This window comes from Erithacus rubecula (genome assembly GCF_903797595.1).
Source record: "Erithacus rubecula genome assembly, chromosome: 1".
NCBI classification, from domain to species: Eukaryota; Metazoa; Chordata; class Aves; order Passeriformes; family Muscicapidae; genus Erithacus; species Erithacus rubecula.
The window spans coordinates 84,909,999-84,926,933 of NC_136658.1; the positions used below are offsets into that span (position 1 = coordinate 84,909,999).

Below are 16,935 nucleotides of genomic sequence, written 5' to 3' on the forward strand. Positions count from 1 at the left end.
AAGAGGCTCATTGGAAAAAGTGAGGGAGATGAATTTCAAATAATTTAGCAACAGCTAAATTTAGGATAAATATTTTGACAGAATCTCCACTCTCCAAGGGCAGGTCTTAGATACCATATTCCCTAACTAGAGATAAAAAGTTCACATTGAGCTTTAATTCCCAGAAAGCATTTCATTCCCAAACTAGAAGAATGGTCAGATAAATATTCCTCTTTTCTGGCTCTTCTCCTTCAAATATGCAGTCAGCAATTAACACCCAAATCTGGTTCCTTCCCTGTTCACTCCCTCTGTGCTGCTGCAGTCATAACTTACCACAGTAGCAATGCTGGCCCAGGATTTCAGGTGCATAAACCAGGAATCAGCAAACTCACAGTGCCAAAAAAAAAGAAGGAATGAACTCAGGTTCCCCAGAGGGAAGCTCTCTTACACAGGGGGTGTTCAGTTGTCCCACCTAAAGAAATTTGAATGCAGACCTTTCACCAATTTCCTGGTGACAAAGCACAGAACACCACACATGACTCTGATGTGGGCTGACATCTCCTCTGGTTGAGAGTTATCCCAGTTGCTCCTGTGCTGGGCACACATAGGATAGAAAATCATCCACCTGCCACCTCCCTGCTGAGCTCTTGCTCTGCCTCAGCCTCACATTGGCTTTCTTTGCTTTTTCCTTTAGTTACCGTGGGATTTCCATGTTAATTCATTCAGATGAGTTCTAGTAAAAACTCAACAAAGCAACAGGTAACAACATATGAATCCAACGTCAATTTTTTCCACTCCACATTTTGGGGGCTTAAAGGAACTAGATGTCCTCAACTTAAATATTAACCACACTTGATTGCAAAAATCTGGCTTGCATTATTCTGTTTTCTGAATTTGTTCTGTATGTACAATTATTGGTTTTGCTGCATTTTAGCCGAAGTACATTCCTGCAAAAAGATACTGACTTTTAATAAAGAATTGTTTATCTTTTATAGACATACTTTTTCATGCAATAGCAAGAACTTTTCTGAGGTCTGGAATGATCTTTATTCCATTGCAGCAGTAGTTCATCACTACCAAGTGGCTAAAATTACTCTAAATCATGAAGGGGTCCTTATTTCAGTACCTCCTTACTAAATAGAAACAAAACCACATTTAGGATGCTGGCAGCAAAAGAAAGTATTTCTTAAGAAATGCATGCTAGTGTACACAAAAGGTTTATAGGGTCTTTACAAAAATCACTTTCACTCTTACCAGCAAGTTTTTGAGGACAGGGGGCTACAAATTTTTCTATACCATTACTGCCAGTTGCATACACAGTGGTCAAAACCCATGACTACAAGATAGAGAATCTGCTTATACCAGTGCCACAGCAGAAGCACTTATGCCAGAACTGAATCAGAAATGCCCACACTTGCCTTCTTTCGAAGTGCCTCTCACTAAATGTGGCTTACATGTTTTAGTACAAAGCACTACAAAATTCTTAACTTGGGCTTTTGAAAATAAAATTCAACTCAACAGTTATACTTTCCTGATTTCAAAATCAGGAAGGAGAAAGATTCAAAGGTCTTTTGCTTTAAAGCAAAGTACTCCACACCTCAAGTAGAGCCTGGGACCCTCTCCTATGAAGGCAGGTTGAGACAACTGGGGCTGTTCACCCTGGAGAGAAAGCTCTTGGAAGACCTCCCAGCACCTTCCAGAAGCTGAAGGGAGGCAGCAAGGGAGCTGAAGAGAGACTTTGTACAGATGCATGTAGTGATAGGGCAAAGGGGAATGGCCTTAAGCTGAATGAGGGCAAGTATAGAGCAGATACCAGGAAGAAATTCTTTACTGTGAGGGTGGTGAGGCACAGGCAGAGATTGCTCAGGGAAGTTATGGACAACCCATCCTTGGAAGTGTTCAAGGCCAGGCTGGATGAGGCTTTAAAGAACTTGGTTTACTGTCAGGTACCCCGGCTTGTGGCAGGTGGTTTGGAATAAATGAACTTTAAGGTCCCTTTCACCCCAAATCATGGCATGTTTCTGTGAGAAAGTGAGGGATATCCTTTTTCCCTGGATGAGGTCTTGCTGCCCCTTCTTGGAGGCAGCACTGTACTAGAAGGCAGCTTCTTTAGCCAAAGAGGCTGCATCTGGACAACACTGAGCACATGGTGTGGCTCTGGGGTGTCCTGTGTGAGGCCAGGACCTGGACTCAATTATGCCAATGAATCCCTTCCAATGCAGCTTATTCTGTGATTCCAGAAAGGACCAAGCAGACATGCCATTTTGCTGAAAGTCTCTACTGATTTGTAATTCTGAAACAGGGAGCAGCCATATTAACTCAACTGCATGCTGGTCAGTAAGCCTGGTGTTTATTAGAGCTTTAAAGAATTAAAAGAAATGCTTCCATTTTGCAGTACTTAACTTTTATTTAAAGTTGTCATTTTAACCTCTCTTGGGGGAAGCTGCATCTTTTAAATCAACTGCTTTAAAATGGCTAAATAGCAATGTGCATACATATGAGGGCAGTTAAGTAAGGGGTCTGTGTTATTTGAAAAATTTTAGTTCACAGAATATTTAATAGAATATAAAAAACCCAGTACCCCTGTAGTGCACTTTTGCAGATTTCTTATAATTTTATACCTTCTCTCTGTGGTTTTGATTGCACAAAGTCATCCATAAGCACTAAAACCTATTTTTGTGGAGTTCCAACCTGCCTAAGTTATGTTATAGCAAACACTTAGCACATAATCTGTACACTTATGTATCAGCTACATCTTAATCCTCCAAGGAAATGCTAGATAAGATCAATTTATTCAACTGTATGTACAGCATATTTGCATATTAATAAATAAATCAGTATTAAAGTCAGGGCCTCTTCCCCCATATAAAAGTGACTACAGTCTGACCAGACAATTTTTTTTTTCTTCCAAGCTCACCATGTGATTGAGGCTATTGGTTTCCACTCAGTACATTACAGTAACTGCAAGAGCAGAAACCTCACAGAGCAGTGCTTACATGTAAATTCCATAGAGCAGGTGGATGGGAGGGAGGTACTAAAAAGTGCATCAAAAGCCAACATTTTGTAGAGCAAAAAATTGAAGTTGACAATGTGATCCTGGGGAAGATAATCCAGCCCAAAAGAAGACATGCTGCAGCAAGCACTAAAATCCATGGACATCTGTCTTCATAGTAAGCTGCACAATGCCAATCTTGTCCCATCACTCTTCAAGAATTCCAACTCCAATAGATGCCATCTTCCCCTCCACAAATTCATCAACACCACAGTCAGTGCAAAGTGACAATTCTTAAAATAACTGTTTGCCTTCACTCTGTAACATTCATCCTCACTGTGACGAGAAGGCTCCTTTTCTCTTAAGTGTTTACTCCTATTCACAGAAGAGCCCATATTTGCACCTCTCCATGTCTGGTAGTGAATTTTCTTTTCTATCTACATTCATTAGAAATCATAAAAGATAAGTAGCAGTATTTTATATTTACTGGAAGTCTTCCCATTAACCCAAAAACTAGCTGTCCATCTTGATTTATACTTAAAGTAGCTGCACCTTTTCCTTTCCAGCCCACTTTTCATGGGAACTGTGGGAATATTTCAAGTCTGATTGCTGGAGCTGGGAGAGTGATGAGTCACATTGGAATTGAGATGTCTGTTTGCAGCACAGTGCGTGTGGGCCATACTCCCATTCGGGTATCTTACAAACACAGGCTCGCAGAAAGGATTTTGGCACACCTGGCACACCTTTTTGTCTGAAAGAAGAATTGGGGCTCCTTTTTGTTTAACCTAAAGAGAGGGGGAAAAATCCAAATGTGAATCTAACAAGAAAGGAAGGGAAACGATGGAGCATAATTGCAAATGAATAAAACAAAAACAATTTAAAGAATCTGCTGTGAACTCTAAGCAACACTGTCCTACCTAGGAATAGAAGAAAGCTTCACAACTGAATTTACCATTAACAAAATCTACTAACAAGCTTCTATTAATACTAAGTACTAGATAATTTTTTTAACAAATTTTGACAGGTGACACTGTAAAAAAAATTTAATCCGAAATACTGACACTCCCTCCTAGTAAAAGGAATGCTAACTCACACTTGTTATAGTTTCTGCAAGAACTTTGGTAACCTGCAAATCCCAGATTCACTTCATATTCAGCCCAGAGGCTCACCAAGGTTATTCCTATTTTAAGACCCTATGTTCCCTTTGTTTTACAGAAAAAACATACAATTAATTTTGAATCTAGTAGTCATGGCAAAAAAAAAAAAACCAACAAAAAAACCCCCTAATAAATCCCAAAGACATGAAAACTTCTTTGATTACTGTATATCAAAGGATTCAATTTAAAGCTTTGAAGTGCTTTACCCCAGTAACATACCTTCTCGTGCTTGTAAATTAAGTTTTCAGCTTGTGCCAAGCCAAGTGCCACCTGAGTCATTCTTCTTGTGTGAATGCTTTGTCTCACTGCTCCAGCCAGGAATGGGGAGAGGAGCTGCACAGACCAGCTGTCAGGCACCACCTGCAGAACAAGCCCTGCATCAAACTCTGCAGGGTGGTTGTTCAAGAGATCCACAGCAGCCATGACGAGCTCGCAATCCGAACTGCCTGGAGCCAAATACACTGACAGCAGCAGATGGAAAAGCCTCTGCCTGTACTGCACCTCTCTGTTCTCAGAGTTCCACACACAGTAATCCTCAGCAGCATGGAAGTCCTTCAACTCATGGACAAGGATGTGCAAAGCCTTCTCATGTTCTTCCAGCTTCCCATATAAAATTGCACTTTCCATGTGAAGGTCTGTGCCCTGGATTTTGTCTGTTAAATGAGAAACAAGGTGATATGTGCTCAGTGGAGGAGACAAATGCTTCCTCTCCCAGTCATGTCAACTAGAGAGAAGGTAGATGCTTGTAAGTACAGGAATGCTCAGATGTATGGAAACACACCTCAAAAAAAAGAGCACCACAAAATATGGGACAAATAAATTAATAACAGGTGATAAACCACTGTCAGTGACACTTTTTAAATTCTAGCAGATACTGCTACCATGTACAACAAACTGTAAGATGAAGCAGCAATATTTTAAACTGCTTCTCCCAATATTATAGGAGGTCACAGAATAATCTTCATGAAAGACAATAAAAGTCAAATAGTCCTTCCCTTTAAGAAAAGGACACTACAAACGCTTAATCCAGCTGAAAGTTTAAGTGTCAGCAATAGGCAGGTAAAATGGCAAGTTCATCTGTGTTTCAAAATAAAGTAGAAAATAATCTAATTACTGTAAAGGTGACAAAGATTTGGCATAGGCCTATGTAAAATGCATGGAAATACAATGTTTTTCTCACCAAAATGTTTTGGTTATCAAGGAGGAAGATGCTAGCTTGAATTAATCTCACTTTCATGTAATGTAAGACTAGTCGTGAGAAATCCTTTATTTTTGAGTACATGGATTTCAAGAGAATAATCTGTTCTGTAATTCTTGCCTTGAAAAATTTGTTTAAAAATTGACTAAAAGATTAAAAAGAACAAGAGTTTCAATGACAATGTTCTACTTGTACATTATCCATCATATAACATTTTGCTGCCTGGAAAGGCAACACAATAATAAACAGTGGCAAATTATTTTAGCTGCTGCTCAGCCATTTTTATTTCCACATACACTAGATTTTTTCCCATTGAATTTCAAAAAGTCACTTCCTTTTCATCCACTATTCCATCATTCTTCAGCCATAATCCTCCAAACCAGAGAAGATTTAAACACTTGGCTTGCTTAATTGCATTGCATGTTTGCATTCCAGCAGATGAAATATTAAAAATTAACCATTGTAAGCACTGATCAAGGAAAATATTTAGATCAACTGTTGTTTGCCTTATGCCAACAGAAATACATATGTTGCTCTTTTCACTTAAAAAGATGCTCATGTTTTTATTTAACATGAACCCCAGAGTGAGTTCCAGGGTTATGGGTAACAAACAAGCCCTTGGCAAATAGATTTCTCAACCTTAGATCTTTCAGTTTTCTGTCCTTGTAAGGACTATTATTTGGAAATGACATACAGCATTTATAACAGACAACATGCAACCTACCTAAAATAAAGCGAATTCTATAAAGATCAGATTTCTGAAGCAGACTGCGAAGTTTCAACACCAGTTCAGTTGTTTCTGTACAATTATCTGTGGTCACAGATTTTAGCTGAAGTATTGCCTCCAAGTACAAGACAGCTAGATGAGTATGGTACTTTTCTTTCTACAGATGAATAGAACAATGTTAGCTCAGTTTACAAATCTCTTGGCCCCAGCAATAACAGTGATCAGTATTTACTTCATTACATAGAAATTGGTTTAACTTATCTAATTTGCATTAATCACAAAGTTTTTTGTCCATACAGGTAGATAACTTAATTCAGAGCAGTCTCACAAACCATACTGTAAATACAGGATTCCTCATATTCAGGTATGTTCTTTGACCTGTTCTATTTCTGCAATAAAATCTTACAAAGCCAGCAGACATAAAAAGCAATTTAAAGGCACAGTGTTTTTTGTGTAATCCAATATTTATTAAAACTTACTGATGATTTGACTCTTTTAAACATTCTCACTAAATCATTCACAACAATCTAGTAATTTTTAAAGATTAAGATTGATTTATAATTCAGCTTTTACTAACAGATAGATTTAATAGTAAAATATTTGTGAAAATATTTCACAAGGCACTGTGTTTAACTCAAAAAGTTAGTTTAGAAATATCCATGACATCAGACAAGTACATTCATCAGTCATGGTGTAACACACCTGCAACACCAATAAGGGGAAACCACTGATCTGATGTGCATTTGAAGAATGTGAATTAGTGCACTGACCATCAGTTCTGCAGAGTTCCTTCAGTGTTCATTTCCTTGCTTAATTTCCAGGTTAAAGGAATTCTCCTGTGCTTAAAATGTCTTATACCCAAATAGATTTGGCTGCTTTTGTATTTAGCAAAACCCCCCATGAGTATAATACACTATCACTTAGGACTTTTGAAAGCATCTTTGGGGCATTCAGCATCAATAGTGGTTTTGTGTTCTAGTGAAGGGTGCATGGTTTAATTTGATTGTTAATTGTTCAGATCTCTCCAGAAAGAATAAAATATTCTTATGTATATATATTGCTGCCACAGTGCAACAGGAACAGCAGTTGCTCAACCTGTTGTTGATTACTTTCTGTGATCTTACCAGAAGATGATTTGAGCCTCATCAGTGATAGAGAAAAGTATGCAATAACCAGATGTAAAAAAACCCCCTAAGTCTGAGGAGACATAAGTAACTGTCTATTTATTAAAAGCACTGAAAAATTCAAAATAATGAAAGATCCACTCCTCCTCTTAAAAACACTCCTACCCTACTCTGAGTACAGTTGGAAGACTTCATACTGTGCTGATTTCTTCCAGACACTGCCTATTTTCAGGCTTGTTGATCACAATCTGCATTCTGAATCTTATGACTATTTTTAGCATTCTCACAGAACTCACCTGTATTTTTCTTTCCAGTACTAGATGTTCTAGATATTTGACACGTGCTTTAGGATATTTGTTAAGGCAATTGATGATATCATCTGGATTAATATTGTTTTTCTCCTGCTCTTCCAAAGGCCTTTTAGTGAAAATCTGTACACCAACCTAGAAAGAGTTAATTGGCAGTTAATTAGTCATTTAGGAACTCAATGGCACCATTTTATTAAACAAGTATTTAAAATGAAAAAGGAATAGAACTATTGTTAATACATTTTTCAGGAAGATAAACACAAAACCCTGCTCAACACCACAGGATTGCACTACTCAGTTCTTATTGTGATATCACTCACTCCTATCTGCACTACCTTAACTTGCTGTCTATACATTGTCCAGCCTATAAACCTTGGCTTGGGCACAACTTCCACAAAAGTATTGAATGGAGTTGCACAACAGAGCAAGAGACTTCAGCCTTTGCAGCAGGAAAGCTCAAATTAGAGACCAGAATGTTCTAAGTCTTTTCACATGTGATGATACAGACAGAGAAAGACAAAAGATTTCTGTAATTACCAAACCAAAAGCTTAGAAATCTGACAATGCACAAAATAGCTATGCTTAAATTAATATAAATCAGGCAGTGACAAGTTCTAACAGCACAGACTGTCTGATACAACACCAAACACCACACAATTTTATTTTATTTTTTTGGCAGCTTAAGTTAATTCTTTTAGCAATAAAATTTTGTCTTGAATGGAGGCTATTTATTCCATGTCCTGGTGTAGACAGATACCACCCATCCCTTTAAAATAAAAAGCAGCAGCAACAGCTAATCTGCCAAGTGATTAATTTATTTATTTAAAGATTTGAAAATTATCTTACTCAATATGAAGAAAACAGAAGACATGCTGTATTTTTCATGCCCTAAACTGTGTCTTCCAAATAAAAAGAGGCAATTATCACTAGCACTTGCTAATAAAGGGACTTGGATGCATTGAGAAACCTGCAAGTTTTCTTCTGCTGATCACTATTTAACTGGCATTAAATATCCTGCAAAAGGTCCAATCAGCTATTAAGAAAAATTATCATTAAGGAAAACCCAAACATCACTGCAGGGAAAATACTCATGTTCTGTGAAAAGTATATCAATCACAAACCTCCTCATTTTTTTGTAAAATCCATTCAGAGTACTTCCACACTAGCTCTTGGTCTGAGCAGAACGTAAGGAAGTCTACTATGTACTCATAGAGATCTGAACGTGTAGAATCTTCAATGTCTCCATCAACTATTTTCACCCATAACTGCAACAAAAACACACAGATCAAAGTGCATAAAAATGTACTGGCTCTTCCACCTCCAAATTTATGTGAGCTACTAAAAGTGCAAAACTTGTGGAACTAGGGGTTGACAAGAACACCAATTGCAAGGAACATTGCTGGTCACTCACTTTTGCCATCACACCCTTGTCTTGCACCTGCCACATTCATCCAATTCAAGCCCCATATCATGTGGGCTCTCATTCTGAGAGTGACTAAAGGAGATACACTAATCACAAAGAAAGCTTTTATCAAAAGTCCTTTTCTCCAAGGTACGGTGTACTTTTCATGTGTTCTGTGTGTACAAGACAATTTAGAAGAAAAACTGGTTTTCTGCTTTTCCTTCATTTTGACTGAAGAATTACAAATACCACGTGATATTATTTTTAGAATAGTTGGAATTAGAATGTGCCACACCTAGTAGACCAGTTTAGCAGTAATCCTTGCTTTTTGCAGAATCAAAGAGTTTTTGCCCATGACAAATGTGTTTTTGTTGACCTTACCTGTTTTTTTCTCAGGCCATTATTGCTATTTACATAACTGACCTGAATGCATTTGATAGGGTTACTGTGATTAATGTATTCAAAGAGCCACACAGCAAGGCAAACTTAATATACTGGATATGGTCTGAGACACATCAAGAACATTCTAATTTCTCTAGATGAAATTTTGCAGACAGCAAGAACACAATTATTTATTCTGCAGTGTATAAGCCACTGCTAGTATTAGTGACATCAGATGGAAGGTTCTCAAAGGGATTACTAACCCATCTGAAACACACAGATCACCAGGTAAGGAAATAAATTCTCAATTGCTGTCAGTGTCTGCCATGAGATTACAACACTGTTTTGCTGTGTGTATACAGATCAATCAGCACAGGACATGATCCTTGAGCCCCATAAATATCTTTAAAGTCATTGCTTGATTATTTTGGCACTTTTGTCCATCTTTTAGGAGTATAAACATATGTTCTGGTCTGTACAGTTTTGCTTTAAAAAGATTATGCTGACAGCATCTAAATAGCTGTCAACTTCAGTAAGCTCTTCAGACTTATCACATCTAGCATATTAATTTATTCAAGGAAGTCTTGGCATAAGTTTCAAATTTCTCATATACACATACATACATATACAAATATCACAGCTTTTCAAACAGATAAATTAAGGCCTCATATTTTTATATCTCAGAGCTAAAACAGTATTTTGGATGGTTTACAGATGACACTAAAAGCTTTATTCTAACCTGAAGTGCTGCAGCATCCTGACCATTGTAGTGATACAGGAGACCAAGAGCAAAATACCTGTAAAGAAAAACAAGATAATATTAAAATTGCTACCCATTAATTTCATTATGGACTGATTAGTACAGAGTACAACAAATAATGGCTTACAATGACATGTACATGTCCATGTCTACACTTGAACAAGTCTCTGTAGGCTGATTTTATGAATCAAAGGAGACAAGTTCTGCCCTAAAAGTGTGTCCCCATCACTCCTGTCCCCAAGACAGTTTGTAGTTACTAGATCCAACTTACATAAAGTATGTGCCCAATTACATATACTCCCCATGCCATTCTGCCAGTTTTGTGTACAGACATAACACACACACCTCCAAGTAACTACTCATCCAATTGTTTATGAGCTGTCATTAACTTATCTTTTATTATGTGTTTATTTAAAACTCTCTTTTACTATCAGAAACGTTTTTCTTTATTGTGGCATGGAGTCAGGTCAGGCAAAGAAGAGCTTTGTACAGTGCAACTACAGAGCTGTTTTTGTGTACTCTAAGAAAAGTAATGCCAAGTTTTGTAATGGCTGTGCTCATGGAACAATGTCCATACATTGATTCAATTTACACTTGCAAAAGTATGCCACACAAACCACACTTACCAAAAAGCTTTAACAAAACACCTGAAATCAATGAAATCACCCCAAATATTATCACAATTAAAGACTCTTCCTCACCATTATAGTTGCTACTACTGCACCAGGCAGTTTAAAGCTAAAGAAACAAAAATTAAAATAGACATACTACATAAGCCTGGAGTTTGTATTTTACACGTTTACTCTCTAATATTTCCTGCTTAATGAGAGTAAATTCTCTGCCTGCTGGCATTTCTGGTTTGAAGTCATTTGCAGTTATCTTAAGGAATCTCTTTTTGGTCAATCAGTGGAACACAGAAATCTTGCAATTATAAGAGCTCTTTCCCTGAATAAGCAACTACAACTTTAAAGTCACTAACTGGTTGATACCTTTTACCTAAGGTAGTGCATGCTTTAAGGTATCTTTTCATTCTGCCTATGTACAACTACTGCAGCCATTCCACTCTCCCATTATCACAAGGACAAACAATTGACTTTTTTCACCAATTCTTTATTTTTGTGCTGGATACAGACTTCATGAATAATTCCGCATTTACCAGGATAACAACAGAATTCTTTCATTTCCTTTACCTTACACTTCAAGTAATAGCTTTTCACCAACATTTTAAAATGCCAACAATGCTAATTCAGACTTGAGTTGTCTTTTGGACAAGTGTAAGCACAGGAACTACAAGTACTCAAACAGATTGTTCTAGAAGCCAAGAGCATCTAAGGCAATTTTTCCCTCTGTTTAGAAGGTGTTATCTGGCCTAGAAGGTGCAATAATAAAAAAAATCCACTTACTTTTTGTGTTTTTCCAGCCAGGCAGCACTATCTGTTAACAAACAGAAGTTCTCTGAAACTAAGAGATCCAGCAGGCTTTCATGATTGGCCTCTGCATACAATTTGAGTAAAGCTGTGTCAATATCCTCCTTGTAGCCATTGGCAACCTCGGTGCTGCGGACCTCGTTCAAGTAACTCATGAGGAATCGTTTGCACTTTGCCATCTTCTCCTGGTCCCCTTGGGTCAGCTGGTTCAGGTCGGCGTACTCGTGCAGAGGGGGGTGGGACCGGATAAATGAAGAGGAAGTTGGCAACAGGAAGGGGTACAGAGAGATCAGCTCCCGGACATCAAGCTGGCCGCTTCTGCAATTACAGTGGCAAACTAGATGAAGCAAAAAGAAAGAGAAAGTATACATAGGCACAAAAAAAATAGTGTGCTCACATATGCTTAAAGTTAGGGTGCTAACATGTAGTCAGTTTCTGGAATATTTTTTGTTATATCTTTATCATTCTTCTTCCTCCTCTAGACATTGAAAGATCTGAGAATTCAGAGACTGGCCAGCCTTTTGCTTCTGACCCTCCACAGCTGTTCTCTGGCATATACAAAAACCAGCTGAACAGCCCTATAGCAGTCCTAAGACTGCCCTAGACTTCACCCATACATTATAGGAGCTAGCTTTCTGATGGCAGGAGGAAAAAAAAAAAAAAGAACCCTTTCAGGCAAGCCACAAAGACCACGTCAGTGTAATAATTCTGGAAAAAATAACAACTTCCTGTACAAAACTAAAGCTTTCAGAATATGTGTTTGCATGATGAAAACATTCTCCCCAACCCTGAAATGCACCAGATTCCTCATGTGGCTCTCCTCTGATATAGATTCTGCAAGCAAACCACAGATACTGATTGTGCATCCATTTAACCAGGACGTGTGTTGTACAGACAGAGGCCTTGGGTGTACATCTGTGGAGGCTCCTCTGCAGTGGCTTTTCTACTTCAGGTGTGAAAGACACCCTACACTTTTATTCAGCAGCAACTTGTAACATAGATATGCCAGACAAAACATTTTTCTTTCAGCCTAGACTGAAATACCTCAAGCTTTTAAAGAACGCATTTTGTTACAGAAGAATATTTTCTTTTCACATATGGCAAACAATCCCTAGTTTTCACAGCTAGAGTGAACTCTCTTTCCAGGCCTTGCTTAAGAAGAACACCAGGACATCAGGATATTTTATAATATTTTATTTCAGGGTCAAAGTTTTTATTCAGAATTCACATTTAAAAATTAATATTCCTGAAGTGCAGGAAATACTGCACTGAAAAATAAAATGAACTCAACAGTTCTCTAAAAGAAACCCTGTTTAGTTATTTTGCTTTAGAACTTTCTAAAAATAATTCTTATCTACCTGGTGATCAGCAAACTCAAAGACTTTCTCTTCACAACTTTGATTGGAATTAATTCTAAAAAGAAACAAATGGTAACACAGAAGTAGAAAAGCAGCAGATTTCTACAGGCAATAAAGTGTGAAAGATCATCATAAACAGGCTCATCCCTTCACTACAGGCATGCCCTGCATCATTCACTTCTTGCCAGAGACACAATTTCAAAACCATGCAGGAAATATGAACTAGTATGAATCATCACCATGACAATCCCCATTTAGAACTTTTCTTTCAAGCTAATATAGTCCTTTGGGTACAAAAATCTGTACCAGAAGAAGGTAATTCTGGGAGACAGCAGCAATAGCAAATTTAAAAGCAGCATCCTCTCTTCCAGAACCTACTGACTGCAAACCACAGGAATAGGAACACAGACAATAGAGAAGAACCACAACAGACAATATTGGGAAGCCTTCCCATGAGGAGAGGTTTGAACAGCAGGTTTTCCCCTTTTTTTCATACAGCCAACTCCTACAGCCTAAAACCCACCTTCACACTAGAAAGACCCACCTCTAACTGAGGGTAAAGCATTCAGGTCTACTTCAGAGACTTCTGCAGTTGAAGTTTCTTTTAATCCTTCTTCTGGGATTTGGCTTTGAAATTCTTAGATCTACATTATGATAAGAGGCAGAATAACCCAGAAGTAGCAAGTTCTGTCAGTGGTATGACCTGATGGTTCCAAGAATATTTGAGTTTTCAGTATTAATTTATTAGAGTAACCTAGCTGCAGTTTTAGCTACTGCAACTACTCTGAAATTTTAAGTCCTGAGAACCACCAGATTAAATATATTATATGACATGCCTTACACTAGAAAATTAACCTTGTTTGAAGAAAGATGTTTTTTCCCTTCAATCTGAACGAACCCATAACTTGAATATTATCTACAGAAGCCTCAAAATTTGTGCAAAAAAAGAGTCTTAATAAATCAGGAGAAATTAAAATAGAAACATCAATTCCCTTGCTAGCAATGCTGTCAAGTATTTAGAGGTGACCCCCAAGCTTGAGTTGGAGACTATGACCATTAAAGTGGATGAAGTTAAAAAATGTTATATATTTAATATGCCACTTTAATAAGTTTTAAAACCTTTTCCTACTTCTACAGTAGCTTCTGAGTCCTTTTATATTACCATCTAAGTTTTTCTCAATGAGGAAGTAGTCAACTACCATACCTCTGACTTCACAGATTCTGGCCTCGATTATCTGTTTCCAAAAGGAAAATCCACTTTCAACTTTGGCAAAGTCTGGGCTGTGAATCACCTGTGGTTTTCACAGCAGGTCTGACTCAAGCTCAGCTGCACAGTTTTGTTCTCCCCACAGCAGTGATAAGCAGCAATCAAGCAGCCTCCTTAAAAGTACCACATTGTCCATGAATTTCTTCAAAAACGTACCAAATACTAAACAATGACCCCACCTCCACAAATGACTAACATTCAGCTCAAGGCTTACAGCCACTGGGATTTGTGGATGTCTTGTGGATCCTTCCATCACATCTGGACAAAACTCTTTTAGAGCAGCTACAAAGGATCTCATCTCTTTTGAAAAAGATGTCTGAGCCTTCAGTTTCTAGTATCTCAGGCTCAGCAAAATACAGATAAGAATTTATCACATGGTAGAAAATAAACTCTTGAGACATCAGTGTTGTGAAGTAACTTCCCTTTGAGCGATTCTGCATTAATTCTCTTTGGGCTCCATGTATATAAAAATACAACAGGCAGAATATACAAGTTTTCAGGAAGCTTAAGTTTAAATTCAGACCTTTGTATCTACAGATATCAGAGATGCCAAAGAAGCCTACAGGGTTAACTGTTTTGACTAAATCCCACTGGCTGTACTGAAAGCTTATATTCTTGAATCACATTTAAGACGCAAATCCCACATCATTCCTACTTTTTATTTCCCCAGGTATAAGTACCAGCAACTTCTTAACCTTTTCAGTGTAGGAGAGACTTATACCTAAATTCTCTCTATAAGCCTTCCAAGGTAAGAAATACTGTGTAAAGAGTTAACATTTTTATTTGTTAAAAAGAGCAAGTTTTGAAAAGTTCCAGTATCCAGTGGGTCAGAAGGCAAGCAATATCTAACCAGTAAACACTAAAGAGAATTGGTTTCCCTATAACAGCTGCCAAATATCTCAATAAGGCATGGAAAATTCAGCAAATGACCTCCTAAAAAGCACTGTTTGGTACAACTCTAATGATAGCAACATTAAACAGCATAACTATAAATCACAACATGACACAATCACAATTCTGTCAAACCAAAGAAGCTCTACTGTTACTTCTCATTCAGTTTTAAGATCAATGGATCTAGCTGAAGAAAATTATCCTCCTTTTGTTGAACTATTTAAGTTCCCATAAAGCTACCACATTCTTCCTTTTTGCCAACCTTCTTCAGTATTCAGAAGCATCAGCATTAACCATGAGGAACTTGGAAAATTATTCCTCTTAAAAGTTCCAGTCTTTAAGAACTATGAATATAAGCATAAGATGTACCTGTTTCTTGACAAGGTTATCCAAGAAGGGTAATAATGCAAGAAAATGAAGACCTTTAATCCAATATAATTCCCCTTGCTAAGCAGTAACTGTCAGATATTTCCAAGTAGTAAGACAATCTCACTTCATATTTAGCCAGAAGCAGTATTACGTATCACACAAGATCTCTGAGGAACTGCTGCTACCCTGTTTCACCACTTAAATCCCTCTTTTCTCAGATAGGTACCAAGTTTCCCTTTGACATTAAGATTGAAGTGATTTGTAAGACCAGGTTGAAACATCTGCAGAGCAGCACACCAGGATGGGAGGAAATGTATTCATAGACTGCCACTATCTTTCTATTTTGCCTGTGAGCATTAGTAAGTTTAAAACGAACAAGACTGATTGAGACTGTACGGGACACACCCAGCTGTTACTCTAACTCAGTGTGCCCACCAGAGCTGAAAATCAAGGAACCTGATTACCATAACAAGTTTTGTCAGACTGACCAAAATATTTTGCTTAGCTTATGTATGGCTGGACAGAAGAAAAGCACAGAAAGTTACGCTGGCTTTCTTCCCTGAGCAGATATCTGCAATTCATTCATCAGCAGAACTGTTGTTCTGCTTTGGAGTTGCAGCTTTTAGAGGAAGGGAACACCCTGGGATGCTGACTCAGCTGCAAAATTTGTGGCTGGACAGCACATTTTCTCATGAAGCATGTTTGTTTCTATAGAGGAGCTCCCACAATCCTATTCATTAAGGCTTATTTGTCAGATGGACTGATAGTTGGAGGATGGATAAGCAATCTTGGCTCCTTCCATAAGGTGGTAGAACTCCCCACAGGATACATTTCCCTCTTTTTATTGCTCTTAAAATATTCTTAACTATACACCACCATTGTACTTCTGCTTCAGATACACAACCCAGGGGTCACATACCCAGGAGTCTGAAAGACTACAAGCATGGAGAAAGACTGCAAGTTGCTCACTAGTGACAACAATTACTAGGTGCTAGAGGAAGTGGTTGTGGCCAGAACAAATTGTCTCTAAATGCTGTTCAGACCTTTCCTGTCATTCTCTCATCTTCACTCAGTGTACACTGCTCATCCAAGCCCATTGTCTCCCATTATACTGGTGAGCAGGAGGCAAAATGGCAAAATCCCCCACCAATGGCAACATTCCTTAAAGCTTTACTTTCCTCAATGCATTTTCATAAATCCAAGGACAACTTCTTTCCTACACTGTAAATACACTTACAATTGAAAATTGCCTAACCCTAATCCTATTTCATAGACTCTAAACTGATTTAAAGTGAATTTCAGCAGGTAACAAGGAGAGTTATTTTGTGGTCAGCATGCATTCCACTAACTACAGATAGTGCTGCATCACAGAATGAGGCATGGCCAGCAGAAATGAAATTATCAGGTAGAAAAGATAACAAGCAGCATTTTCTGAACGAAAGTGGAATATTAAGGTCAATTTATAAACAAGTGACTGCTGAAATGGCTAAATCAGCAAGGTTAGTACAGACCTCAAGAACAAATCTGTCTTCTGGAAAAGGTCTAGCAGAACAAGTGTTAAAACAAATTCAGTATCAGCACCCTCATAAAAATTA

At 37.9% G+C, this 16,935-nt stretch overlaps 1 protein-coding gene across 3 annotated transcripts in view; it reads right to left on the reverse strand.

The window, feature by feature from the left end:
• Positions 1-2,361: 2,361 nt before the first annotated feature.
• TGFBRAP1 (transforming growth factor beta receptor associated protein 1) overlaps positions 2,362-16,935 on the reverse strand; it is a 31,066-nt gene continuing 16,492 nt past the window's right edge. For all 3 annotated transcript variants that reach the window (XM_079300644.1, XM_079300645.1, XM_079300643.1), the window contains exons 6-12: positions 11,432-11,773; positions 10,008-10,065; positions 8,607-8,750; positions 7,474-7,620; positions 6,051-6,210; positions 4,348-4,781; positions 2,362-3,756 (exon numbers count right to left, since the gene is read on the reverse strand). In XM_079300644.1, coding sequence (XP_079156770.1) covers positions 3,568-3,756; positions 4,348-4,781; positions 6,051-6,210; positions 7,474-7,620; positions 8,607-8,750; positions 10,008-10,065; positions 11,432-11,773 — 1,474 coding nt within the window. In that variant the 3' untranslated portion in view covers positions 2,362-3,567. The remainder of the gene's footprint in view (positions 3,757-4,347; positions 4,782-6,050; positions 6,211-7,473; positions 7,621-8,606; positions 8,751-10,007; positions 10,066-11,431; positions 11,774-16,935) is intronic.